The sequence below is a fragment of the Colletotrichum abscissum genome, assembly GCF_030869225.1.
Source record: "Colletotrichum abscissum strain IMI 504890 chromosome Unknown Scaffold_6.1, whole genome shotgun sequence".
Taxonomy (NCBI): Eukaryota; Fungi; Ascomycota; class Sordariomycetes; order Glomerellales; family Glomerellaceae; genus Colletotrichum; species Colletotrichum abscissum.
The window spans coordinates 580,992-608,806 of NW_026850503.1; the positions used below are offsets into that span (position 1 = coordinate 580,992).

Below are 27,815 nucleotides of genomic sequence, written 5' to 3' on the forward strand. Positions count from 1 at the left end.
CCCTCGGTCTTCTTCTCTGTTACGAGGAGATACCGGGGTGGTGTACGAATCTAAACGCATGAAAACGAATTTTCGGACGGAGATAGTCGAAGCGACAGGTCTTTTTTTGTGTGACGGCCAACATCTCTCTTACCTCTTTCTCTCTCGCTCAAAGCCTTCCTTGCCGACGAACCCCTTATTTCTTGTTTGTGCGGACACCATATATAGATTTTTAGTGTTGATTATCTCTGTTCTGTAAAAAAGGGGGGAACTTGCCCTGAAAGCAGTACCTGTTTTTTCAAACTTTCTCTTCTTTCGCTCGATGATTAGTGACTGGTGACTGAACATGTGGATTCGAGTGAAGTCGATGGGAGGGCGTGAGGTGTGTAAGAATAGGGGGAGGCTCAGCTCCTCATGTCGGCAAGGACGGTTTATGCTGTGGTTATATTCCAGGACGGAGGGAGATGCGTGTGTGCATATATATAACAAGTTCGGTAGTTCATTCTAGTGTGAGCACGCCACTACGCGCCGGATCTATTTGTGACATGAACGACCTTGTATATTGAGATGGGCCAGGGCCCCAATCTATTTGTTTGCAGCCCCCGCGGATTCAAATAAACAAGATTGCCGATCATGGTTGGTGAACCACAGATGGCATGTGCCAGGTTGACTAGCCTACGGACAGAGTGTCGTACGGAGACGGGGGATCGGAGGAGCCGGAAATAGAAGAACTCTCGAGATGTATAGTGTAAACACGCCAAGCGAAACCCTGTTGAGAGATGATTGGGAGGCAACCGGAGCTCGTACGGCGGAGGAAGGGAAAGAGGCCGGTTGAGGATTTTTTGGGAGGTAGTTTTGAATGGGAGTAATCACCTGGCCAAGGTTGACGGACGAGAGACACTATGATGGACGGGAGGGAGGGCAGAGAAGGGCGGACGTAATGCGCTGGGTGACCCCACAATGTAGATGGAACGAGATAAACGAGCTGGACCATCTACCCGGATCAACGGCGGGTAGGGGGGGCGACGGCCACGACCTTCAACGACACCGGTTTACAACTCTGACTCAGCGTGGAGTACCGCGTCACCCGTCAACATCTATCTCGATGACACGCGGCTTGGGGTGATGTTTTTGTCTGTCTATTGCTGTGAAGCCGAGTATCCGAGTTTTGTATCCGTATGAATGAGAGAACGGGCGCGGTGAGTACTCGTGATGCATGATGTCTATGGAAATGTCGTGTCAAGTGGAGCCGACCCGGTCTGCTCCTCTTTCTCTCTCTCTCGCGCGCGCGCGCGCTGAGTGAATTTCTCATCTCATTTGACGCTGGAGCAGCAAGCAGACAGATCGGTCCACGGCATGGACTTCAACTGTAATTCGCGTACAAGGAAGAATAAAAGAGGTCCCGTTTTTGAATAGGTGTGGCACTTTATCGGAACCTCGCCGGATGCTGGAGACCTACCTCGGTTTTCTTTTTCTTCTTCTTTTTTTCTTCTTTTTCTTTACATATGTTCATCGGAATCAAATAGAGTATTCATCTCAACAACTTTTATTGAATCGCCTCCTGTCGACTGTTCTCACACAAAGTGGCGACGATAGTTATCTAATATCTCCCAACAGACAGGTTAAGACCCCCCCCCCCCCCCCCCCCCCCCCCCCCCCAAACAACACACCCAACCGGGGCGGGGGGGGGAGGGCCACAAAAACACCAACCCCAACGAAAAAAAAAAAAAAAAAAAGACACACCCCCCCCTCCCCCCCTGCCGACTTTTCTCACACACAGGGCGCCCAAAATTTTCTAAACTCCCCCCACAAGCGAGGTCAAACCCCCCCCCCCCCCCCGGGCCAAATGACGTTAAAAGTCTCCGAGTCAGGATGGGATGGTCCAAGAGTACTATACAACAAGCCGCTAGAAAGAAAAGAAAGTTTACCTGCACCGTCGCTCTCCCGTCAATCAAGTGCGATAAATATAGTGGCTCTCTGACTCGGACAGTACATGGACGAGAATGAGCCCATGTTCTCTCTCCATTCAGACCAGATCGAGAAAGGCCGATGACAGGCTCGCGGATGTTGCGTTATGGCGCATTCGTTGGTCCTGAAATCTATGTGGTGTTGACGTGAACGACGCCCACGGCCCACGACCATAATGATCCCGTGTCTAACTGTCCAAGAAGAAAGAGAGAACGAACAAAGGTTCAGTTTTGTACCACCACTTACATTGACCGTGCACCTAAAACATGACAGCTGTCTTTTGTTGTCCTTCATCCACTTCTCTACATTCTTGGAGATAATCTCAACACTCTGGACAGGACGCTCATCAGACAAAGACAGAAAGATAAAAGCGAATGGAAAAAAATAACCAAGACAAAGTGTCTGCTCGTAGTAGACAGCTGACCTCCAAAAAAAAAGCAAAAGCATGTTTTGACCAAAGTCAGCTTCGACCATCCGATGAACCTGTCTCTATGACCTCTCTGTGCTGAACGAGGTCATTGACCAAGACACGTTGACGACAGGTGCTCCCGTCAACTATATCAGACAAGCCGATCATTCAAGAATCAGATATAACTCGTACTGCTGGCAATTGTCACATGTCTAAGTAATCGCTATTATGCTCACATAAAGAAGCAACGGGGTCTCTTGATAGAAAAAGGAAAGAAGATGTTTAAAAAGGGAATAATGACGTGACAAGTGTTCCGATACTCATACAGGCGAATCATCATTCGGCTGCCGGTCCCGCCCCCTATCCTGGGACCCGTCGCGTCCGTCATTGCCTCCACTACCACCAATATCCCTCTCCCCTTCCCCTTGCCCCGTCGTCGGCGGAGGCTCGTCTCGGAATGCAGGCCACACACTGCCGCTCCCGCTGCTACCCGGTGGATTGCTCGCGCCGTCGTCTCCTCTGTCAGGTCGCCACCACTTGAGCTTCCATATGCCGCCCAACGCCTCTTGTAGTGTGGGCTGACTGCTGCTCTGACTCTTGCGCCGACGGCGGGCTGTGAAGCCCGGAAATCCCGTGGATTTACGTCGCCTCCTACCCGGGCCGGGCCGGCGTGACGAAAGGGACTCGGAGCTGGGTCCCGCTTCTGAGGACGAAAAGAGAGGATTACCGCTACCGCTACTTACGCCACGGCGGTGCGGTAATAGAGAGGTAGATTCGGTGAGCTCGCCAGGCATAGTGCTGGAGCGCCGGCGCGAGATGGGCGGGCTGGACGTGTCGCGGTCTTCGAGCTCGCCCCAAATTTCGGCGCGCTCTTGCCATCTCCTGCCCGTCTTCTTCCGCTTCGGTGTCGGTGTCAGCGGCGTTGTCTCGCCACTGGCCACGTTAAATGTTGAGTAGGTTGTAGCTGGTAATGGGTCATCTTCTTCGTGGAGGCTGTAAAGATCATCGCCGCCCAGAAGGGACTCTTCTTCATCTTCTGTGTCCTCCACGAGGCCAAGTCCTGGTGCCAAGGATGACTGGCCCACGCCCGGCGTGTGCTGTTCGTCGCTGAGTCGCCATGACAATGCCAGCACACCGGCAAGTAGGATGACTGTCCCCAGTGCAATGAGACATGCTCGTAAGGGGTTGATCTGGTCCGTCTGCTTAAAGTATATCAAACCGTCCAGGATCGCAATGATGTTGTAGATGCAGAAAACCATGGGGTATAAAACCGAGGTCGAGACGAGCTTCAGGCCACGGTGTAGGTAGTATAATTGACTCAAAGCCAGGGTGACCAGCGCCAGCACGAGGACCCACGCCTGCCAGTGAATAAACTGGTTATTGCCGTCCGCGATCGTCTTAATGATCAGCTCAACAGCCGACTTGGCAACCAACAGCGAATGCGCCGAGAGGATACCACTTATGGCTCCGTAGGCGAGGCCGCGGACGAAGCGGAATCTCGAGTTGAGTGACAGGCTCGTGAAGTGGTCGAGGCAGTCCACACTGATGGCTATTGATAGGACGAGGAAGGCCTGCATGATCATCCATACCACGAAAGGCTTCCGACCGAGGAGCTCGAGCAGCTCCTGGAGGTTGTGTGCAGGCGCGGGAATGGCACCAAAGATGGCGATCAGCACGGCGCCGGTGCAGACGAGCAGTGTGCCCCATAGCGACCACCTCGTGAAGGGTTCGTTAAGTATAAGGGTAGCGCATATCGAGTTGAAGACGAGGCCAGAGGCCTGCAGGGTTGAGAGTACAGGGAGAGGAAGGGTCGAGATCTGGACGGAGCTACCGAGCAGGTTTGCGGCGATGAACATTCCCATCCCCAGCTGCCATTTCCCTCTCCGATACGGTGGCCGACGTATTTCGTGGGGGCCCTTTTCGTCTTCGAGAATGTGTGATTTTCGTTGGAGCGTGAGACCCAGGCTCTGGACGCTCGTGGACAAGAGACCAACGATGATTCCTATCTGCGCGAGGGGCAAAATACAACGTTAGCGACGGCTTTTTGGTCGTTCAGCGAGCGACAGAGGCGCAAAAGGGAGGCAGATGCGTACGGCGATTGTCCCCCCAGGGGAGATGCCGCCGAGGGACCCCATTGCACGCGCAAGGAGCTAGCCGTCGGTCATCTGGCAGCGGTCGAAGTTGAAGCAGCGGCGGTCGGTCTCATGGATTTATTGTCGTCCGTTGTTTTCTGTATCCGCGCAGCCGTGTGTGTCGTCCCGCCGGTATCCTAGCGGCACGTTCGTTAAATGTGCAGCGTCTCTTTTCGCAATGAGGACCAGATGAAATCGACTCCGGCGGCGGGACGGAGGGAGGGGGAATCGAACGCTTCGGCAGGATGGAGAGGGCGGGACAGGTACCGGTGCAAACGAGGCGTCTGCGGTTTGCTTCGACGTTGAAGATTGGAGATGGCGTGGTTAGGTAAAGTTGTCCGACGGGTTGTGTCTCGCCACGCTTGCGAAAATGGTGACTTTGGTGTCGCTTCCCTCCAATAGCCGCCAAGAGAGAGCTTGCAGATGGGTTTCAAGTTCGGATGCGCGTCTAAATGGAAGCGACAAAGTCGGAACGTCAGAAGGTAGGTGCTCCGTCTTCCAGGCCGGCTATCCTCTCCGAGAAATTGCTGGTTGCGTAAACCTGACCAATGCAGCGTTATAAAATACCGAGTTTCCACATGGCCGGAGTCGGTGAACAGGTCTCTGGTGTTAGATGATGGCTCAGCTCGAAACACCAGACAGACGTACGTTCGCTATGCACCGACGCAATGGCCGCTCTCTGTTCCCATCGGTGTAGGAGAGGGTCGGGGTGGTCTGGCCAGGACGGAACTAGGAAGGGGGAGATGCCGACTGCACCAAGCAACCAAGTCACCAAGCACAAGGTACGGTCAAGCACAATAGTGCAGCAGCAGCAACCCACATCACACATCCCAGTGATCTCAAGGTAGGTACCTCGCCCGCAGCAACCAAGCAGCAAGGGACTCCCGCCGCTCTCCACCTCTCCAGGTGCTGCCTGCATTGCATTATTCAGTTCAGGTACTCCGCGTCTAGCCCCTTTGCACCTTTGCCATGCGCTATTTTGGTAGGCGGTGAGGTAGCTCAGCTGGGTGCATGACTGTGGTGGGTGAGGCAGCTGTTCCTCGGGCAATCGTCACCTGACGTGACCGGATTATCTTATCGCTCCTTTCCCTTCACCTGCCCGATTCCATGGCGGAAGGTGAGGTCTGGTGGGCCTTGGGGCTGATAGGCCTCGCCAGCCTGCGTGATGTCACAGCTTGAGAAGGAAACGTGGCTGGAGAAGTGGACAAATGCCACCAGTATCTTAGCAGCCGCACAGACCAGATGTGGCACAGGTGCAATCTGAGCCCCTTCCCGTATCGCACCCACCCAGCCAAGCAAGCAATCTGTGGCTGACGGGACGGATGGATACCTGCTATGTGGTTCCTGAAGCTGGGGGGGCCGAACGCCCAGTGATGCGCTTGCTGCGCGGCTCAGAGCACCTCAGGTAGTCGTAGTAGGCCTCGTCAAACAACAGCTTCATTCAACCACCGCAATCCGATCCCGATTCTCCCCCTCCCCCCATCGCGAGACTTCCTCCCGACGGGCTCCCCACCAGCTGCTCTCTACATCCCACGCGATATCATCATCGCCCGTCGTCCTTTCGTCTCCGATAAACCTAATTGATCCAACAAAAGTCGCTCACGCAGCCGCCCCCCCAAAAACCGCCCATCATGTCTCACCAACCGTTGACGGACGACCAAGTAAGCCCCTTCCCCGTCCACGCCTCACATCGCAAACATCGTAGGGGCTCAAACCGAATATCCCGATGTACACGAACGCACACGAGAATGAGGGGGAGATGGAGATAAATATGGACAGACGCAGCCCGGCTAACCAGACATGGCGTGCACCAAACAGGTCGGTCAGGAGCTCCGCAAGATGACCGCCTTCATAAAGCAAGAAGCAATGGAAAAGGCCCGCGAGATCGAAATCAAGGCCAACGAAGAGTTCGCAATCGAAAAGTCCAAGCTCGTCCGCCAGGAGACGGACTCCATCGACGGCCAGTACGAGAAGAAGTTCAAGCAGGCCCAAATGTCCCAGCAAATCACCCGCTCCACCGTCTCCAACAAGACGCGGCTCAAGGTCCTCGGTGCCCGCCAGGAGCTCCTCGACAACATCTTTGAGGACGCCCGCAAGAAGCTCGCCAACGCCACCAAGGACAAGGGCAAGTACCAGGCCACTCTCAAGAACCTGATCCTCGAGGGCCTCTACGCCCTCTCCGAGCCCGAGGTCGTCGTCCGCGCACGGAAAGCCGACTTTGATGCCGTCAAGAAGGCCATCGACGAGGCTACCAAGGAGTACAAGAAGGAGGTTGGCAAGGACACCACGGCCAAGCTCGACGAGTCGGACCCCCTGTCCGCAGAGAGGTACGTGATATTCAAACGAGAATCGGGCAGACATATCACGATGACGTATCATGGTGCTAACAAACGAGGTAGCGCTGGAGGTGTTTTCGTCATCGGTGGAAAGGGCAAGATTGAAATCAACAACACATTCGAGGAGCGTCTAAACCTCCTCCAGGAGACCGGTCTGCCGGCCGTCCGAGAGACTCTGTTTGGCAAGAACCCCAACCGCAGATTCACTGACTAAACCACCACCCTTTTCCCATAAGTGCGCCTTGCAAAAACCCTGTATAGCCCTTTTTATCTCCCTTGGGGCTGGACACACTAAACGCTGCATGAAGGATTCCCCGGCGCCTACCCTGTTTCAAACTCCTTCCTGTGGTGTATCTTAGATGCTGTATGATGGTGGCCAACCCTTGGCGTATTAGGTAGTTATCGTTGCAACTACGAGTTCGTTATCATCTTAACCTATTGCCGTAACGAAAGTCTCATCCTCGCTTGAAGCTGACTCGACGTTGGTATCTATCTCGGACGGCTTGTTCTTCCGAGAATGCACGAATCTTTGCAGAAACTCTTGTTGGCGCCTCTTCTTGGCCGACGACGGACCCTGATCTCCGAATATGCTCTGTGTCGGCGGGCGTTTGGTTCTCACCGAGTATGTCAGACGCTCTCCAACCCATTCGAGCACGCTCTTGGCCTCTGTGCGGGCCAAGTTCGCAGCTCCCGTGTCGTTGATGCCTCGCCAGATGGCCTTGAGACGTTTCGCCAGATCGTCAATGTTACTGTTGAACTCCTTTTCGTAGTCCGAGTCCTCGTTATCATGCGCGAAAGCCCCATCATCCACTGCCATGTCGAGGAGCTGGACCAGAGCCTTCAAGTTCACATAGTCAGTCTTGTTGTTGATCTTGAAGTCACTGTCCTTGACCCGGGCAATGACGAGGCGAAGGCTAATGACATCGTCGGGGTGCTCGTTTGCTAGAGCAGCGTCTCGAAGGAAGAAGGCGACTGCTAGGCGTCTGCGCAGCTCGTGCAGCTTCCGCGAAGTGACAGGCATGCAGATGAGCGGCAACATTCGCAGCGAGGTCTTGTCGAATCCATGATAAAGAGACGAGCAGGTCTCGGCGCACTATGACAGGCCATATTAGCAACAGCATCAACTTGACACCAGGGGGATATACTTACAAACTCATCCCAGGCACTATCCTCGACAGTATCGACCAAGGCTGCCAAGGCATCCTGATGGCGCGTGAGAACATCCACATTCTCGAGGATCACCTTGTCAGCTGCCATGCGCAAGAGCATCTTGACAGCGTACGCAACTGTTGCATAACTAAGATGATGTGCCACATAGGAAACCCATTCCAAAAACGACTGAAGAGGTTCCCATTCGTAATCGGCGTAGATATCTCGGCTTTCTCGCACCGGTCGTAGTACCTCGTCTCCTACATGGTCCGCTGCGCCCAATCTCTTCAAGCACTCTTCGAACTTCTGAGACGTGATCAGACGCTTGACCTGTTTGCCATTGGCAGTGACGATCTTGCTGTATTCCTCCCGAAGAACACCAACTCTCTCAACAGCAACCATATCCAAGATCCAGAGATATAATTCGTCCGGAAACCTGACATTAATGGCAAGATTGTTCGGCATCCCCGACATGATGTGTCGGTCTCTGGTACCAGGTTTATCGAGAAAAGACCAAGGACCCTTCGCAAATTTCTTCGGGAACGGAGGAGGTTCATCTAGGCCGTGAATGTCCTTTTTGAAAAAGTACCATCTGGTCCTCGAGGCACCGGCATCCGTTCGTTCCATGGCCCGGAGAGCCTTGTCCGCATCTTCCTCAGTCTTGACACCAGCAATCTCGATCAGCTTCTGGCGAGCTTTGCTGGGACTTTCTTCAACATCCACCATGATCTCATCCTTAGGTGCGGGCTCAGCCGGTCGTCGCGGGCTGTCGAACAGCACATCGTGCCTCCTCGAATGGGCGTCCAGCGTCTTGAAGTCGAATTTGTGCTTCGGCTGGATGGTGAGAGGTGACTTGTGAACCATCCTGGCCCGTCTCTTGGCCTTTGGCGTGCCATCAGGCCTGGGTTTGGTGGGGCCAAGCATGTCGAGATCCGGAAAGGAGTCATCGGACAAAGAACCGTCGTCGTCCTCGTCATCGGACCCTTTGATAACTGCATCCCTCGTGAGAGTCGGACGCTTGTTCGCAGTCGGGGGTGAAGATGGAAGGGCCGGGGAGCTGGGTAGACTTGGAAGTGACGGCAAGCTGTTGGGGGTTCCATCGACTTTCGGATCCCCTGATATATCGCGCTTCGGCGTGCGTTGCAACTTACCTTTCTGCAATGAGGGTAGCTCGGGCAGATCACCGGCTGGAGGGGAACCTGTTGGGCTCTCGCTGGCTGTCTTCCTGCCTGGACTCTGACCAAAGAGCAGCCTTCGTGGGGTTGTTGGCTCCTCAGGCTCAAGAGAGACCCGAGGAGACGATGGTAGCGATGAGAAGCGGACCTTACGCGGCGAGCCGGTACTTCGACCTGACCGTAGTATTTTGGGAGTTGAAACCCCCTTCGGCGTGCCAGATCGTGACCGCTGTGATCTTTGCCGTAGTGGCGTTAGGCGAATGACACGCCGCATGGCTGGAGACAGAACTGGGGTATCTTGAAGTTCGGATAAGGATGACATGGAGGCATTGAGATCTGATGCCGTGAGGGCAGGCCGTTGGCCGGCTGATGAGTTTGCACCTTTGCCAGGAGAAATTTTGGCGATCTTGAGATTTTTGTTCTCATCGAAGTCTCTGTTTGGCGGGGGATTCTTGCTCATGACCGTTTTCACATCTCGGGCAGGAGCGTGGGTGGGCAGGAGCTCCTGGGTTGCTGCCGAGAATTGAGATGCAGAATTTTGAGAGGCCTGTGAGGAGGAAACGGCAGGTGCGGCCTTCGTAACAGCGCGGCCGGCACCAAAAAAGCTTCTGATATCGCGATTCTTGTTCGCATCTGCCTGGGCGGTGTTGGCCGATTTGCGAGCCATGGCGGATGAGAGCAGGCGCCTGCAGCCTTGTGCACAAATCTGACCACGCAAGTGTCTGTTAACCCAGGCTACTAAGAAACCAGCGGGCTAAAGACGAACGTGCCTTTCAGGATGTGTGGAGAGTCGTGATAGAATATTGGTTTACATAATTCACTGAGGTCGGATACAGCTGTAGTTGGGAGGCTCGGGAGTCCGACGCGTGGGTGACGCTTTTCGCGTTGGGCGTGGTTCAAGGAGCATTTAGTGGAGACCACTTTAGGTGTCGTCTTATCTTATCAACCCTTATGTCATCAGAGCACCCCTTTGGAGAGAGGCTCTCTAGAACAATGGAACGTGTGCGGCCATTCTCGACTCCAGGAACATGGATTTCAATAGGTACAAAGCATCAGTTTGGTATTGAGAAAGAAACTCGATGATTCATTCCCCCCCCTCATACTCTCGTTAGGACGGGATCATTCCCTTTTGACTACTGCGTTCATACTCATGGTAGAGGGGTTGGCGTCTCAAACCGCTCGCACTTGGGCAAGCGATGTATGTAGCTGCGACGTTGCTTGTTGATTTTGGTGAGATATTGAACGAACAGTCAACGGTTGACACCTACCAGCAAGCATCCGGGTACCAAAGTGGCAGTCCACGTTTTGTTGCTTCTTTTCTCTGCCAAAGCTCACCTTGGCTGCGGCACATGTGAGGCCCGGCGATGACTCGACTCGGGTTAGTGTCGGACGAACAGAGGTTCGGCAACCGTGGGGCGGCGGAGATGATTGCGACGGCGGAAGCTACGGATAACGGGAGTAAAAGGATTTCGGAGGTGCATCAAAAACGGATTTGATCATTCATCACCGCGCAGGAACGCGGGCAGCGGACTGCTCAGCAGTCCACAACCCCGGGCTCTCAATGAAGAGCGGCCAAGAGGACGACCCCGACGATCCCCAGCGCGAACCGTTGGAGACCGCATCCATCCCTCGAGATTTTTTTTTCGCGGTTTCAGGGGCCGAAAAGGACTCCGGAATAGGGGCCATTATGGTCCTGGGATATCGTTGCGGTACATGACTGCTTAGTTTAGGAGTTCCTGGGCGACGTGAACAGGTAGACGTTTGCCGTGTCCCGTCCCTCATTCCCCCTCTTTTTCTCGCACATCCACGATAGCCAGTAAAGGTCCTGGCCCTGCAGACAGTCCTTGGCCACGCTGCCCAGACGCTTGGAGCACACTCGAAAACTTGCTGAGTTTGTCATCAGACCAAAAGTTGCTCAGGGAACCCATCTGTAAAGGTAGTGGTCCGGGTCAAAGGTGCATCGTTGAACCTGTTCCAGGACCTTGGGCCGCGATCAAAGCGATCATCCTAGAAGGTTAAATCAGCCTGCGTCCCGTGTAAGCCGTCTGGCCTCCGCTTGCACGTTTGAGAAGGGCTTGCAGAGGGGGCGTGGGGATTCCAGCACGAAGCCACATTCTGTCTCCCGCCTCCCATCTATTGTCCTCCGTCCGTTTCCTTGCGGGAAAAGACTGAATCCCAGAGAGGTCCTGGATTGGATGAGAACAACCTAGTGTTAATCGACGTAGGTACGAAATCTGGGTGTTGGCTTCAGCGGGTTCCGCATCTGATTTTGAGTCGCACAGAATTCTTAAGGCAGAATCTGCGCGACAAACGCGGCTTAGAAGAGAAGATCCTCCGTAGCCACAGCTGCTAACAACTGTTCTGCCCTTTGATGCCCAAACAAAAGCCCACCTGTCGAGCTGCTCATGGTGTGGTGCTTGGCGCGTTTTCTTGGGGTACATTGTGATACTTTCTACTCGTGCCATTCAAGGGCGGCGTCCGCTTGTGAGAACGGCGCGCGAGAGTCTCACTCGTCCCACTCTCGTCATCCTCGGCATCAAAATGGGCTCCGTCCGCGCCGTGAATGCGTGGCTATTTAGTGCGTCCTGCAAGTCCCGCGCCCCCCCCCCCCCCCCCCCCCCCCCCCCCCCCCCCCACCCCCCCCCCCCCCCCCCCCCCCCCCCCCCCCCCCCCCCCCCCCCTCCCTCCTCCCCCTACCCAGGTTTTGCGGTGGTGCGTGTCCCCTCACTGCAATCAGCCCCCCCCCCCCCCCCCCCGTCCTACCTCCGAATGGACATATCGCAAGCCCCGAAGGCCCGACTCTGCATACGTCCCTCCACTCTCTGACTATATCCCAATTGAGATGTATGCGGTAGTAGTACGCTCATTGCTAGTAAATGCGGCAGTATGCCCCCTTGGAATGAACCCCTTCAAGTGGAGTCTCCTTCGGAGATAGAACTGCTTGATGCAAATGGCTGGACTGATCAATGGTGCTGACGAGGAGGAGCCTAGAAGGTGAGGCTAGCTGACTGATGTGACGGCTACCTAATGCTCGCCGGCCTGGGTTTAACGACTCTGTTGGCTTGGAATCAGCGTTGACAACGTCGATGTTCCTTGGTGAGCGCTGAGTAGTTCATTCTAGCATTATCTTCCCTGCATCGCAATAGAAGAACACGGACAGATCTGTGAGCAGAGGCGATCCCAGAAGAGGCTGCCAAGGTCTGGAGCAAAGAAGGTTGCCCCTGCCAAAGGTATCAAAGGGGCGCCGAGTGAATGATTGCGTGCCTTCGCAGCGGCTGTAGATTTGTTTCAAGATGCCATTCCCGTGTGGCTAGGACGGTTTGGTTGAGCGGTGCGATCGAGACGGGATCGCCTCCTCGAGGATCTCCTCTCAATGGGTGTTCAGCCTCATGCTTGCCCGCGAACGGTTGATGTTGATGTGTGTTTGTATGTGACTTTTTGCTTCTTCCATGCCATTGATGTACCGCTGTCTTGCGCCGTTGTAGTGGTGGTCTGCTACGAATCCCGCGCGAAGGAATTGAGCTCGGCTGGCGAGTTGTTTTCTGTAACTTGACACGACATAGGTACTGAAAAAGCTTGGCTCAGGTGAGGAGCACTAGCAGGCCTGCCCGAGCGCGCATCTCAATCCCGCATGCCTAACAGGCCCTAGTGCCACAGGCGCAAAGATTCGCGATCCGTCCGGGCGCCGTGGGTACGATGCAACCCTGAGACCCGTCGACCTCCCACTTCCATCACGGGGGGCCTGGCCGATGGAGTGTCGTCGCTTGCTATTTGAGGTGTAAATGAGATGGGATATGGAGCACACGGCGACCCGGAGCCAGTGAGCCCGGGATGGCATCGGTGGCTCGTAAATGAGGCGTCAGTTCTGGTGCTCCGCCAGTCATCAAGACAAGACTTGAACTGCCCCTCTGGGGGCCATCTGCGTGCTCCCCCCTGGCTGGCACATTCTTGGCCAATTTCTCCTTCGGTGGGCAGTTGACAGCCAAGTATGGGTCATTGTCAGAACCAGCATCTCTAATTTCTGGCGAGAAGCGATACCTGCGCCTGGAACGGGTCCATCTTTTAAGTCCCTGTTAATACGCAGGAGAACGGGCAGTGGATGGGCCAGGGTGACGACGATTGCTTCCCGTAATAAACGCGCCAACTGCTCAGCCTCAGAGCAATTGGAGGTAACAGGGCAATACTGTGACGCAGCAAATTGGTTTTGGTTGATCCCGGGCCGCTGGCTGGGAAGTGGCCCAGAGGAATCGTCCTGTATCTGTAGGTGACCGCCTCGAGGTCGGGATTGGCCTGGTTGCGAGGAAGGAATGCTGACTGGAGCTCATCCGAGTGAACCAGTAACCGCCGTGGTTGCTCTTGAGATCTGCCTGTGGTCAGTGTGTAGCGTTGCCAGCACACAGTTGACGGCCGGATCGATGTCAACGAGCAGCAGCAGTGGCTGGGCTGTGCAACAAGACATCCATGCCTTTTCTTCCTTTGGTGCTTCTCTCTGCCCAATTGCCCACCACATATTATCCATGTTCTTCCATCAAATTTCGGCGAAAGCGGTAGACGAAAAGGGAGAAGAAGCCTGGCGGGGGAAGAAACGAAAGTTGTGCTATGCAGACACGGGAAGCCGGTAGTCAGTACACGTGAGCGCTAATACGCAGTGCGCAGACGGGCGTGACGCATCCGGAAGCAGAATAGACGGCGGATAATGGGTGCTGAGTGTTCGTATTAGTTGACGCATGAGAAGAATGGCAAGCAGACTCTGGAGTGCTTGAAGACGAGGTGAATTGGGTTGGGTCGGATCCGGGTCGATTGGACGACTGGATGTGGTCGCAAACCTTGAAGGAGAGTGTATTTTGCTTCATTAGGTTGTTGATGCAGCATTGCAGACAGAAAAAGAAGAGACAACCGTTCGCTGGGAAGGGCGAGCACAAGGATGACCATGGCATTCGTTGTCGTTCTTTACCAGATATCGCCGATCAGGTAAGCATCTTCATTCGGCGTGATTAGACAGGAAGGAGCTGTGGCTGGCGGGAGGCAGAAATGGCGAGGTACGTATTCCGTATAGGTACCTACCTTACCTTAGGAACCCGCTAGCTGGAAGCTGCTGACATGATCAACATGAACCATGTTCCTCTCCAGCATATTGACACGGACGGGTACTTCTGGTCCGCGCCCAGGGCTTAGGTATCATCGTGACGAAGGAACTAGAATTACCAGACGGGAATTACCAGACCTGGGCTCACTGGTTTGACAGTAGGGCGTTGCATTACAAGCCCAAGGCCCTATGGCCACGGCCCGTTCTGTGCCCGTTTGGCCTGGTCTCGTTGTGTTCGTGCTTGTTGGTCATGAACCCCAACCATCATCAAATGGCCAATTGATTAAGCTATGCGTACCTAGGTAGACGTAAAATGGGGGGCAATGTGTCGTGACGAGTGAGGTCAGATAGGTATGTAGACACTGCAGTTCTCATCTCCTCACTGGCTGGCTGTGTTTGGACGACGACTATGGAAGCATGGGGTGAAGAGGTCCCGGACGACTGCTTGCTTTCCTTTTTCTCTTTCTCATGCACGTCTCGCAGTTGCAGGCACATCAAGGAGGAGTCTTACGACGAAGTTACGAGGTAAGGTACGGTGTACTGCGGTGGTTGTCAAGTTGTCCACATGGCCTTGTATACGTACGGATACTTTGTACGGATACCTGATAGCGGTCGGGTATTATATCAAAAACGGGGTGGGAAAAAGAGGGCGAGGCCTGGCACTCAGTGGGCACATTGCAGGGTAGGTTGCATGGGAAATGGAAATCTCTAGAGCCGATGCTAGTGCATAGGAGAAAACATGGACAGAGTGTCAATGTCCATGGCGGGTTCCATGCTTCAAGTCTTCTCGAATCTCCTGTCGCCGTGGTAGCGAGAGTGAGGGAGGCAGGACAGGACTGGGCCATTGGCCAGGCTGGCGGGTGATTACCAATTGCACGCACCCATCAACCTCCATCGTCCGCCGAGCAGCCGACTAGCGTCAAGGTCGCGACTTGTATTTGTAGCCTGTAGGGTATCCATAGGTAGGTGGTTCATGATTGCTCATCGACTGTACAGAGTACATGGCCATGCTTACAGAGACAGAAGCGCGGCTTCGATCTGTCGTACAAGGCAGACTAAGCGGGAATCGTCCTCTTCGCCGTGCTTGCTTAAGCACGAAAAGATGGTAATTGTCGCCTTACGCTTCCCTTGAGCAGTTTCTGCTACCAACGTTAGCCCAGTCGTCTGCAGGAGCACTGGAGCAGAGACGGACGTGGAGTCTTGCTAGTCCCCGGGCCATCCGGGCGGGCGGCCACTTGACGCGCCCATCCCTTGGTACTCTGCCATGTACCTGCGGCGCCACAACTCTGTGGGAGGGTGGTGTGCATCGGTGACGCGAGTGACCACTTGACGGGCAGAGAGGTACCTGAGGGACCCGACGGGGCCGTCTGGGTTTTACGGAGGAGTCGTGATCATGGTGGTGCATTCTTGCTTGTCGCTTGTTGGTTGTGGTGGTGGTGGTGGTGGTGGTGCCGCCATTCTGAGGTGCATCTACAACACTCCATCTGCGGGAAGGGAAAGAAAAAGAGGTGTGAGTGAGGTGGGGGGGAAATGGAAGCTGGGAACTGGCCCGGCCGACACGGCACCCGCACCACGGGCTCGCGCGTTCGGTTGCTTGGTTGCTGCTTGCTTGGTTGGATGGATTGCTCCTCTCTCCGATTCCTCTCTCTCCTCCGTCTTGCTCTCCTTCCTTTCCGCCCTTTCCCACTGTTCTCGAGCGTCCAACTCCGTCTGTCTCCCTTCCTTTCTCCGCCTTTCCGCTTCTACCTTATTCGTGCATCCCTCTCTGTGCCTTTCTCCCTCCGACTTATCTCCAGTGGTGCAGCGTGCCCTGAGAAATTTGTTAGAAACGTGGAACTCGACCCTTTGCACATATCTGAGCCATCAAGCCTTTTAGGGGGACGGGAGTCAGAAGAAAAAGCACGATACAAGGGCAATTACAGACAGTACCTGTTCTGGTCTGGTCAAGGTCCGTACCTAGTTAGGCTGTTTCTGCTACAGTCCCCCACTCTAACGGTAGGGCGAGATACTTCCACCGCCGTGCTCCCTCCAAGTACCTCCGATACGTACACTTGCTTACCCCTGCGCCATTGCACAGAGTGAGAGTGGGAGTGAGATCCATAAGGTGAGGTGAGGTACTTTATCCAAGCGTGGATAACTTCCATGTCTTGTCTCTCCTCTCCCCCCTCTCAGTCTTCTCCGAGTCCTCCCCCCGTGCCTCACAAACCCGTCCTGGCCGTCTAAATGGCCGAAGCACTGGCCAATTCATCTACTGCTATGCCGCCTGCATTCTGCACAAACTGACTGCGCGCACCGCTGCTCCCAGACACACTGAAGGGGGTGACTCGAGGTACCTGACCTTCGCCTACCTACCCACCCCCGTCTGCCCCGGTACCCAGCTGCACTCTGCACTCTGCACTCCCCCCCCTTCACAGCGGGTTTATGGACAACGCTGTCATCAAACACCGCGACAGCGCCTCCCGGCCCCTTCAGCCAAAATAATTCTTGCCCCCTTCCGACCACTCCCTTTCAATTCTGCTACTCCCTCGCACGAACCACACATCTCGCCCAAGTTCCAACCAACACCACCACAACACAACCTCGGACGGACATCGACGACAACGACGACGACGTTACGCTGAACACTCACGGTCGCTCGTTTTCCCTCTCACAATTCATTCGACAACAACCTGCTTTATTTCGACTTCCGCAATCGATTACCCCGTCCTGGAATACCACGCAACACATCGTCTCCCTTCCCCGTCTGGGACCAACGTTGCGGCCGGACGTGGCCATACTGGAGGACCACTCGGGTTGATCGGGCTGCTCGCCCGTACACCAAGAGACCACGATGGCGCCCACGAACGAAGAAGGGCCCAACGCGGCCCTTGATCCTGCTAACGATCCCGCCAACGATCCCGAGGGTCCCGCGCTGACAACTTTGAGGACGAGATGGGCTACCCGCAAGATGACGATAAAGAGCAGCAACAAGAAGAGGCTTTCCATCATGCACCGCGCCGGCCACAAGAAACATAACAGCGAGAAGAGTCGTAACTCCGGCGGCACCGAATCTTTACAAACCGAGGCCAACACGGCCACTGATCCCGAGGAAGGAAATGGTGGCAGGAAAATGTTCTTCAACCTCCCTTTGCCCGCGGAGCTTCTAGACGAGGAAGGTCACCCAAGTCAGCATTTTCCGAGAAACAAGATCCGCACAGCAAAGTATACGCCCATAAGTTTCGTTCCCAAGAATTTGTGGTTTCAATTCCAGAATATCGCAAACATCTTTTTCCTTTTCCTCGTCATCCTGGTGGTAAGTCGGACTCGAGGTCTTCCCCAATGCATGTTTGAACTAGTTCCAACCCTTTGTAGTTCTTCCCCATTTTCGGCGGTACGAATCCAGGCCTCAACTCGGTACCTTTGATTTTCATCGTCACTGTCACGGCAATCAAGGATGCCATCGAAGATTACCGTCGCACCATTCTGGATATCGAGCTCAACAACGCCCCCGTTCATCGCCTGCGCGGCTGGAACAACGTCAACGTCGAGGATGATAACATTTCTCTGTGGAGGCGCATTAAGAAGGCCAACAGTCGCTTCTTTGGCCTTGTCTGGCACACAATCGAAAGCATTTGGTCCAAGAAGGCTAGGAAGGAATTGGCAGTGCGCAAGAACCCAGAAGCGTACGCCGATGCGCCGCGACCCTCGGTTGAGACCCACATCCCCCGAGACTCTTTCAACCAACCCCGATCCAATCGAGACTCGTTTGTATCCGCCCGAGAGGATATCCAGATGACACCGGTTCCCTCTCCACTTCCCCGTCAGACTCTCGAGGTCCCTCAAGAAGATGACCACAAGCGCGTCAGAGAGTTGATGCAACGAAAGGGAGACGTGGTGAACCGCAGTGTACCGGTCAAAGGTGACGCCCGATTTCACAAGGATCACTGGAAAGACTTGAGAGTTGGCGACTTTGTGCGAATTTACAACGACGACGAACTGCCAGCTGACATTATCGTACTGTCCACGTCTGACCCAGATGGCGCCTGCTACGTCGAAACCAAAAACTTGGACGGCGAGACGAACTTGAAGGTCCGACAAGCGCTGAGGTGTGGTAGGTCGCTGAAGCATGCCAGGGACTGCGAACGAGCCCAGTTCTGGATCGAGAGTGAACCGCCGCAGCCCAATCTCTACAAGTATAACGGTGCCATTCGTTGGCACCAAACCTTCGAAGACTCATCCGAGCCCGACTTGATGACTGAGCCCATTACGATCGACAACTTGCTTCTCCGTGGTTGCAATCTGAGAAACACGGAATGGGCCCTTGGAGTCGTCGCCTTCACGGGACATGACACCAAAATCATGATCAACTCTGGTATCACGCCCAGTAAGCGTCCCAGAATCGCCAGGGAAATGAACTTCAATGTCATTTACAACTTCGGCATTCTCTTTATTCTCTGCGTCTTGACCGGCATCGTCAACGGTGTCGCATGGGCGAAAACGGACGCATCTTTACACTTCTTTGACTTTGGATCCATCGGAGGAACGGCACCCATGTCCGGCTTCATCACATTCTGGGCCGCTCTTATTGTGTTCCAGAACTTGATTCCCATTGCTCTCTACATCACTCTTGAAATTGTCCGCCTATTGCAGGCAATTTTCATCTACAGCGACGTTGAGATGTACTACGAACCCCTGGACCAACCCTGTATCCCAAAGTCGTGGAATATTTCCGACGACCTTGGCCAGATCGAGTATATCTTCTCCGACAAGACCGGTACATTGACACAAAACGTCATGGAGTTCAAGAAAGCAACTATCAACGGACAGCCGTATGGCGAAGCATACACGGAAGCTCAAGCTGGCATGCAGAAACGCCTCGGTGTCGACGTGGAGAAGGAGGCAGCCGAAGCCAGAGCCGAAATTGCGGATGCCAAAATACGTGCGATCGACGGTCTCAGAAATATTCACGACAACCCTTACTTGCATGACTCCGACCTGACTTTCATTGCGCCTGACTATGTCTCTGACTTGGCGGGTGACTCTGGTGATGAACAGCAAGTGGCGAATGAGCACTTCATGCTCTGCCTCGCCCTGTGCCATACTGTCATCGCCGAGAAGATACCCGGATCACCGCCAAAGATGCTGTTCAAGGCACAGTCACCTGACGAGGCGGCTCTTGTCGCAACAGCCCGCGACATGGGTTTCACGGTGCTTGGCAGCTCTCAGGAGGGCATCAACCTGAATGTCATGGGCGAGGATCGATTCTACCCGATATTGAACACAATCGAGTTCAACTCGAGCAGGAAGCGTATGAGCGCAATTGTCCGGATGCCTGACAACCGCATTCTGCTCATCTGCAAGGGAGCGGACAGTATCATCTATTCGCGTCTGAAGCGGGGCGAGCAGCAAGAGCTTCGCAAACTCACGGCCGAGCACTTGGAAATGTTTGCCCGCGAAGGTTTGAGAACGCTCTGTATTGCGCAGCGAGAACTCACCGAGGACCAATACGCCACCTGGCGCAAGGAGTACGACGCGGCTGCAGCGGCTCTTGAACATCGAGAAGAGAAGATGGAGGAGGTCGCAGATCACCTTGAGCGCGAATTGACACTACTTGGAGGCACCGCTATTGAAGACAGACTGCAAGATGGCGTTCCCGATACCATCGCTCTGCTGGGCGACGCTGGCATAAAGCTTTGGGTTCTCACTGGCGACAAGGTCGAGACTGCTATCAACATTGGTTTCTCCTGCAACCTTCTGAACAACGACATGGAGCTTATCCACCTGAAAGTTGACGAAGACGAAACTGGCGAGACACCCGACGAACATTTCCTCAATATCTTGGAGCAGGAGCTCGACAAGTACTTACAGGACTTCGGTCTGAAGGGCGACAACGACGACTTGGCCAAGGCCAGGAAGAACCACGAACCACCTGGCCCAACCCACGGCCTGGTTATTGACGGTTTCTCTCTGAAGTGGGTTCTTCACGATGCATTGAAGCAGAAGTTCCTGCTTCTCTGCAAGCAGTGCAAGTCGGTTCTTTGCTGCCGAGTCAGTCCTGCTCAGAAGGCCGCCGTAGTCAACATGGTTAAGAACGGTCTGGATGTCATGACTCTCGCCATTGGAGACGGCGCCAACGATGTTGCCATGATTCAAGAGGCAGATGTCGGCGTTGGTATCGCTGGTGAGGAGGGTCGACAGGCGGTCATGTCTTCAGACTACGCGATCGCCCAGTTCCGCTTCCTATCGCGGCTAGTGCTCGTACACGGTCGGTGGTCGTACCGTCGTCTCGCCGAGACGGTGGCCAACTTCTTCTACAAAAACGTGGTATGGGTGTTTGGTATCTTCTGGTACCAAATCTACTGCGACTTCGACGTCACGTATATCTACGAGTACACGTACATCTTGTTGTTCAACCTCCTTTTCACTTCGGTTCCGGTCGTCGTTATGGGTGTTCTTGACCAGGATGTTTCGGACAAGGTCTCTCTGGCTGTACCGCAGCTTTATCGCCGTGGTATCGAACGGTTGGAATGGACACAGACCAAATTCTGGTACGTATGGTCACAGCAGTGGCCCTGATGCGATGCTAACTAGGTTCCAGGCTTTACATGCTTGACGGCGTCTACCAATCGGTCATGGTCTTCTACATTCCGTACTTGGCAGTGAGCAGCACAAGCTTCGTGACGAAGAACGGTCTGAATATCGAAGACCGAACGCGACTTGGCGCTTACATTGCACACCCCGCTGTCTTCGTCATCAACGCGTATATCCTCATCAACACGTACCGATGGGACTGGATCATGATCTTGATTGTAGTCCTCAGCGACCTCATGATTTTCATCGTTACCGGCATCTACACAGCCACCGAAGGGTCAGTGTTTTTCTATCAAGCCGCCCCGCAGGTATACGCCCAAGCATCTTTTTGGGCGGTCTTCTTCATTGTACCGGTCATCAGTCTCTTTCCCCGGTTCGCGATCAAGGCGATTCAGAAGGTCTACTTCCCATACGACGTCGACATCATCCGCGAGCAAGAGCGGCAAGGAAAATTTTCTCGTCTCACGCAGGGCGACGACGCGACGGTTATTGGGGAGCAGACGGCGAGTAAGACCCCGTCGAACTCGTCGGTCAGCTCGCGCAAGGGTAAGCATATACACTATGCCAGTGTGGATGAGGACAGAAGGCCAATCTATCCACCTTCAGTTGCAACACACACGACGCACAACCCGCGCAGCCAAAATGGCAGCGATGGCACCAACTACACGGGCCACCGGCAATCGATGGACATGATGCAAACGCAGTCCCTCGACATGACCCCTCCGATGCGATCCTCCTTCGAACGACCCCGTCCCTCCTACGATCGAGCCCGACCATCCTACGATCGAATGCGAGCTTCGATGGACCGCACACGGGCCAGTTTCGAGGCCAGTAACGACTTTACCTCGGCCGCTCGCCTCTCTCGGATAGAGTCTAGCCAGTCTTACAGCGACCGTTTCCATCCCAGACGACTACGGGGTCTGTCATTGACGAAGAGCGCCAACATGTAGCGGCTGCTCCAGACCCTCGACCGAATCGAATCGAATTCTCCTTGTACTATATCCGGCCTGGCCCTCCCGACGGGGCCGTATTGTTTCTTTTTGCTGTTTTGTTGATATCCCCCGATGCATCACGATCTGCATGAGCGATCTACGACATTCCACCTCTCGCACGCCAGCGACTCGATGCTTTGTCACCCACATACACACACTCACACACACGCTCCGTCACTACTTTTTCTGTTTGGTTCCGAATTCATTATGTTATGTTGGTAGTTTTATCGTATAGGGATTCCTACTGCGACGGCGTTTTAGGAGGACAAAGGAACGGAAGTCTCGGAAGGCATTTTTGTGCAAGCTTTGGTGTGCATCCTAGAATTGAGAGGGGGGCGCCAGGAACCAGTCCATGCTGAGGGTGCTGGATGTTCTTCGTCAGACCCTCGGGCGTTGTGAGTCTGGGCGGACCAAACTATGTGACGGCGCACAGCTCTCGCGCTGTTGACGCTTTTTGTACATACGCGCGAGCATGAGAAGGGAAAAGATGCAAAAAAAACAAAACATAATAGGGGGAAAGCTTGAAGATGAGCCACAGAGACAGAAGCCAAGTGGTATTTGAATTGTTAACAAGACCCATTTCAACTTTGAGTTCCTTGAGTGTTAAACTTGTGATTCCCCTTAATCAATTGACAGGATGAAGACGAGAAGATTGCGGTGATAATATTTTTTTAGACAGTAAAGTTCTCAGGCAACACGCCTTGCTCGGGGCCTAACACTGTTCTCCATGAGTCCAGTAGGAACTTGACTGGGACACTGGGAAAGTTCAGGTACCGAATGTGTTGCGCCCTACCTGCTGTGCCTGTCACCCCTGCAGCTAGCCCCTGCCCAATGCCAGATGCAAGTCCCACCACAGCGAGGGCCCTGGCAAGGAACCAGACCGGGGCAAGCTCCCCCGAGCTCTGCTGATTTTTGACCAAGAACATCCGATGCACCGCGACCTCATAGATGGATCCGCTTGGAGGGGGCTCGGTGTTTGAACATAGCATCTTCATGGTCTCAGTGCCCACGACGGCAATTGCAGAATCTCTCCATAACAAGCACTCTGGAGATACACAATTTGACCCGGGCAAAATTCATCATGGACGCACAGCTCTTGGATGAGGTCGCCGACAAGTTCAACGCGTATCTCGACGCCGTTCCGTAAGCTACTGCCACCCGAAAGTGGCATCACAGTTGTGCTCAAGACCTAAAGACTAACTCGACATGCTCGCAATAGGGCCGGAATTCCTCAGTATGTTCTGGCTGCGGCTGCTATTGTGATCAGTATTTTTATCTTGCGGCTGGCACAGAGCTGTAACGAGGACAAGGCCGTCTCATACACCGTCCCGCCGCCGAAGATTCCCGACGAGCACTCCATTGTCGAAGAGACGAGTGTGAAGGTATGGCATACTACGTTGGCTAGACCTCCACCCCTTTCTCAAGCTTGAATCAATGGCTGACCGGGCTGTACAATTCAGATCTCCGGCACAACCGCAGTCCAATGCTACGCCCCGGCCACGGGGCAGTTTCTCGGCTTCATCAACCCCTCCACCCCGGCCTCCATTGACCGCGCCGTCGACGCTGCCCATGCGGCGCAGGCGAAATGGAAGAATACTAGCTTTCGCGAGCGCCGTCAAGTGCTTCGAACGATGCTACAACACGTCCTCGATAACCAGGAAGCCATCTGCCGCGCCGCCTGTCTCGACTCGGGCAAGACGATGGTAGACGCACAGCTTGGCGAGATTCTCGTGACCGTCGAAAAGCTCACATGGACACTGAACCATGGCGAGAAGGCCCTCCGCCCCAGCCCGCGACCTACGAATCTCCTCATGGCATACAAACGAAACGAAGTGCGGTACGAACCACTCGGTGTTGTCGGTGCCCTGGTCAGTTGGAATTACCCGTTCCACAACCTTATCGGACCCATCATTTCGAGTATCTTCGCCGGTAATGGTGTGCTAGTCAAGGTCTCTGAACAGACGGCTTGGAGTTCCCAATACTTTACGAGTATCGCGAGAGGGGCTCTCATCGCCCACGGCTACGATCCCGCCCTAATTCAGACGGTTGTGTGTTGGCCGCAGACGGCGAACCACATCACCTCTCACCCCAAGATCTCCCACTTGACTTTCATTGGCTCGCGCCCTGTATGCCTGAAGGTCGCTGCCTCAGCTGCCAAGTCTCTCACACCTCTGATCGCGGAATTGGGTGGCAAGGATCCCTCCATCGTCCTCGACTCCGCCGCCAGGGATTTGAAGCGCATCGTTGAAATCCTCATGCGAGGTACGTTCCAAGCTTCTGGACAAAATTGCATTGGAATTGAGCGCATCATTGCTACGCCGAAGCTTTACGACCAGCTCGTGGTAACTCTAGCGCCAAAGGTCCAAGGTCTTCGCCTGGGACCGACTGCAGACGTGGGCGCCATGATCTCAGATGCCGCGTTTGACCGCCTCGAATCCCTCGTTGAGAAGGCAGTCAAGCAAGGAGCCCGCTTGCTGGCAGGTGGCAAACGATACATCCACCCAGAGCACCCCAAGGGCCACTACTTCGTCCCGACTCTCCTTGTCGATGTTACCCCTGAAATGGAAATCGCCAACGAAGAGTGCTTCGGCCCCGTCATGACCATCATGCGCGCTCCTGGCCCCGACGCAGACTCAGTTCTATCAGTAGCCAACGCGCCAGAATTCGGACTCGGCGCTTCCATCTTCGGCGGCGACAACGACCCCGTTCTCCGCGCCGTCGTCGATTGCCTCAACACCGGCATGGTAGCCGTCAACGACTTTGGCGCAACCTACGCCGTCCAGCTCCCCTTTGGTGGCGTCGGCGGCTCAGGCTACGGCCGGTTCGCCGGCGAGGAAGGACTCAGGGGTCTCTGTAATATCAAGAGCATCTGCGTCGACCGCTTTGGCTGGTTGGGCGTTCGCACCGCCATCCCCCCGCCCGTGAAATATCCCGTTCCGGATCAGGAGCGGAGCTGGCGGTTTACTAGAGGTGTTGTTGGCGTGGGGTATGCGCAGAGTCTGGCAGGCAAATTCAGGGGCATTCTCGACATAATGAAGAATGCCTAGTTCACCTTTAATAGCCCTTACGAATATAGAAATGAAAATGGAGGAGCTTGACTGCTCTGGCTTGCTAGATCTTGCATCATAGGAATAATGGGAGAGGGAAAAGTGAGAGTTTAGAGGCATATATATCAACTTAATCAAAAGTATCATGAAGTTTTCATTCATGCCCAGCTTCATTCCTATCTATTTTTATCACTCTGTAAGCCTAAATATCTGCTATACATGTGTCACAGAATCAGTCAACCATATAAACAAGGCCGGCTGTCTTGCTTTCTTTCTCCTGATGGATGTTGTCAGCCAAGGACTTGATTCTGGAGCATCGGACACTTCAAAGTTGGACTCCCAAGCGCATTAACAGTCTGGAGGCGCGAGATTTGGTATCAAGAGATAAAATGATTCATTAGCTGCGATCCTATTCCATTCTGGCAAACTCCATCAAAGCATTCCGAATAGACCGCCCCAACTTCTCTCATCTATCCCATCTTATGGTCGACATACCCCGCAAAGAACCCAAACTTTGCCTCTGGAAATGCAGAAGGTATTATCTAATTACCAAGAACCACCACCGCCAGAAGAAGCGCCCCAAGCGGGAGCGGCCTCGGGCTCCTCCTGCTTGGTATCGTTACCAGCAGAATCGCCGCCACCACCCCAGCCAGAATCGCCTCCAGTAGCGCCCCAGGAGCCATCGCCTCCAGCATCGCCACCGCCGCCTTCGTTGGACCAGCCGCCGCCCTCGCCGCCAAGGTGAGCAATGCCGGCCTCCTCGGGGTCGAAGTCGCTCTCAGTCTCGAACTTGAGGTTCTCAAGGCCCTTGCCAGTGGGCTTGAAAGCCTCGAGGAAGTCAGGAATCTCCTGCTTAGTCTCCAAGAGGGTGCGAACGAGAACGCTAGCCATGGGCTCATCGCGGTCAGTGTAGAAAGAAGTCGCAATGCCACGCTGACCCATACGACCGGTGCGGCCTGATAATTGGTTACGTTAGTAACGGTTCAAAATCGCGAGAGAAAAGGCGCAATGCCATTTTTGATGCGCAGATGAAAACATGCAAGAAAGAGCTCTGCTTACCGATTCTATGGGTGTACTCCTCAATGCCACCATGATCCAAGCTAGGCAGGTCGAAGTTGATGACGTGGTTGACATTCTTCACGTCAATGCCGCGAGCGCTGATGCCAGTGGCAATAAGGATGGGAGACTTTCCAGCACGGAAAGCGCGCATAGAAGCCTCACGCTCAAGCTGAGTGCGATCAGCATGCATCGAGGTGCAAGGGAAGCCAAGGTTGAATAAGAAGTCGTCCAAGTCATCGCAAGTACGCTTGTGGTTGACGAAGATGATGGTGCGGCAGGCAGGAAGAGAGTTGATCTGATCCTTGAGAGCCTCCTTCTTCTCGAAGGCGTCGAACTTGAAGACGCGCTGGAGAATGTTGGTGTGGGTGCTTCCAATGCGACCGATATTGATGCGGACGCTGGAGGAAGACAGGTTCTCCTTCGCGAGATCGCGGAGCGGCTTGGGAAAGGTAGCCGAGAACAGCATGTACTTGATATTTCCCTCCTGCTGTTCTTGAAAAAAGGTTTAGTGGAGGTTCGAGACAAGAACAGTGAACGGATAGAGCTTACCACCGCCAGTCATGATGACATCCATCTCCTCGCGCCAGTCATCATGCAGCATCTCATCGGCCTCGTCGAAGACCATGTATCTCAAGCGCTTGAGCGAGAGAGTGTCTGGCCGCTGGATGAAGTCGACAAGACGACCAGGGGAAGCGATGAGAACATCACAGCCCTTTCCAAGCTGCTGAATCTGGTCCCTCAAGGGACCACCGCCATAGGCGACACACGGGCGAAGCATAGTTCTGTAACAGAACTTGCGGGCCTCATTGAAGATTTGAATAGCCAGCTCGCGAGTTGGACAAACGATGACCACCAGAGGCTCTGCACGAACCCACTGCTGTCCAAGAGCAATCTCGGCAGGGTTGGGGCGAGGTGCAGCGAGCTTCTTGGCCTTGCCCATGAGCTTGTTCAAGATGGGAATAAGGTAAGCCGCGGTCTTGCCGGAACCTTTTTGAATACATTAGAAATAGTAAACAAGATGCAAACAGAGGGAAACTTGCCGGTCTGAGCAATAGCCACAACATCGAGACCCTTGTGAATGGCGGGAAGGGTGTACTTCTGGATGGGGGTCGGGGCCTCATAGCCGCAAAGATCGATGTTCTCCAGCATGACAGGGTGCAAGCCGGCGTCCTTGTAGGAGTGGACAGGCTCAACACGGATCTCACCCTCCTGGGTAACCTCGACAGAAGAGATGCTACAAGCTATCAGTCTTATTCAATTCATTGCCAAAAGGGAACCTACACAGAGAAGTCGAGGCCAGAGTTAGAGGCAATGCGGGAGTTGGAATCACCGAAGAGAGCGAGCTCGAGGTCGGGGAACTTCGGGCCAACGTCGCCAAACTCCTCATCCCACTCGTAAACGGCACCGTTGCCAGCCCACTCAGTCGCAACCTCGGGACCCTGCTGGGCAAGCTCGTCGTAGTTGTAGGGCAGAGGCTCAGCCCATTTTGTACCATCGCTGTTGACAGCAGCGGCAGGGGCCTTCTTGCCATCGGCAGAAAGAGCCGACTGCATATCGGCAGTGTCGAAGGCAGACATCTCGGCGGGAGGAAGTCTGCTGATGTTGATTAGGTTTTGGTTTTTTGGTCAGTCGGGGTAATGCGGCTCGTGGTACTTACCTTGGTTTGCTTGATCGAAGGATGCTGCGAAAATTGCAAGGAAGACTACACGGGGCGAGAGCCTTGGTGCTGGATAGTTTGTCGATGAGTTAGTACAGCGCAAAGAAAGAAGAAGGAAGCCAGATTTGTGTGAGAGAAAACAATGAAGCCACTGAAACCCGAAATCGGTTGGTGTGGTTACAACGAGGAAGGAAAGACCGGAAGACTGTCAATTTCCGAGGTGAAAACTGGCAGGAGCCTTGAAGAAGGGATGTTC

At 54.3% G+C, this 27,815-nt stretch overlaps 6 protein-coding genes across 6 annotated transcripts; 3 read left to right on the forward strand and 3 right to left on the reverse strand.

The window, feature by feature from the left end:
- Nucleotides 1-2,676: 2,676 nt before the first annotated feature.
- On the reverse strand, nt 2,677-4,491 carry CABS01_03208 (uncharacterized protein; the record flags this gene model as incomplete). Its single annotated transcript, XM_060536585.1, has 2 exons — nt 2,677-4,362; nt 4,450-4,491. The coding sequence occupies 2 exons, from the start codon at nt 4,489-4,491 to the stop codon at nt 2,677-2,679; spliced, it is 1,728 nt and encodes a 575-aa protein (XP_060392504.1).
- Nucleotides 4,492-6,119: 1,628 nt separating this feature from the next.
- CABS01_03209 (V-type proton ATPase subunit E) lies at nt 6,120-7,038 on the forward strand (the record flags this gene model as incomplete). Its single annotated transcript, XM_060536586.1, has 3 exons — nt 6,120-6,149; nt 6,307-6,815; nt 6,888-7,038. The coding sequence occupies 3 exons, from the start codon at nt 6,120-6,122 to the stop codon at nt 7,036-7,038; spliced, it is 690 nt and encodes a 229-aa protein (XP_060392505.1).
- Nucleotides 7,039-7,254: 216 nt separating this feature from the next.
- On the reverse strand, nt 7,255-9,815 carry CABS01_03210 (uncharacterized protein; the record flags this gene model as incomplete). The annotated part of the gene is made up of 2 exons (XM_060536587.1): nt 7,255-7,917; nt 7,974-9,815. The coding sequence occupies 2 exons, from the start codon at nt 9,813-9,815 to the stop codon at nt 7,255-7,257; spliced, it is 2,505 nt and encodes an 834-aa protein (XP_060392506.1).
- A 7,249-nt stretch (nt 9,816-17,064) lies between these two features.
- On the forward strand, nt 17,065-21,754 carry CABS01_03211 (phospholipid-translocating P-type ATPase; the record flags this gene model as incomplete). Its single annotated transcript, XM_060536588.1, has 3 exons — nt 17,065-17,526; nt 17,586-20,761; nt 20,812-21,754. 3 exons carry the CDS (start codon nt 17,065-17,067, stop codon nt 21,752-21,754), a joined length of 4,581 nt encoding a protein of 1,526 aa, XP_060392507.1.
- A 1,123-nt stretch (nt 21,755-22,877) lies between these two features.
- Nucleotides 22,878-24,843, forward strand: CABS01_03212 (aldehyde dehydrogenase; the record flags this gene model as incomplete). The annotated part of the gene is made up of 3 exons (XM_060536589.1): nt 22,878-22,939; nt 23,016-23,178; nt 23,257-24,843. 3 exons carry the CDS (start codon nt 22,878-22,880, stop codon nt 24,841-24,843), a joined length of 1,812 nt encoding a protein of 603 aa, XP_060392508.1.
- A 546-nt stretch (nt 24,844-25,389) lies between these two features.
- On the reverse strand, nt 25,390-27,479 carry CABS01_03213 (DEAD/DEAH box helicase; the record flags this gene model as incomplete). Its single annotated transcript, XM_060536590.1, has 5 exons — nt 25,390-25,799; nt 25,903-26,394; nt 26,452-26,889; nt 26,973-27,136; nt 27,184-27,479. The coding sequence occupies 5 exons, from the start codon at nt 27,477-27,479 to the stop codon at nt 25,390-25,392; spliced, it is 1,800 nt and encodes a 599-aa protein (XP_060392509.1).
- Nucleotides 27,480-27,815: the final 336 nt, after the last annotated feature.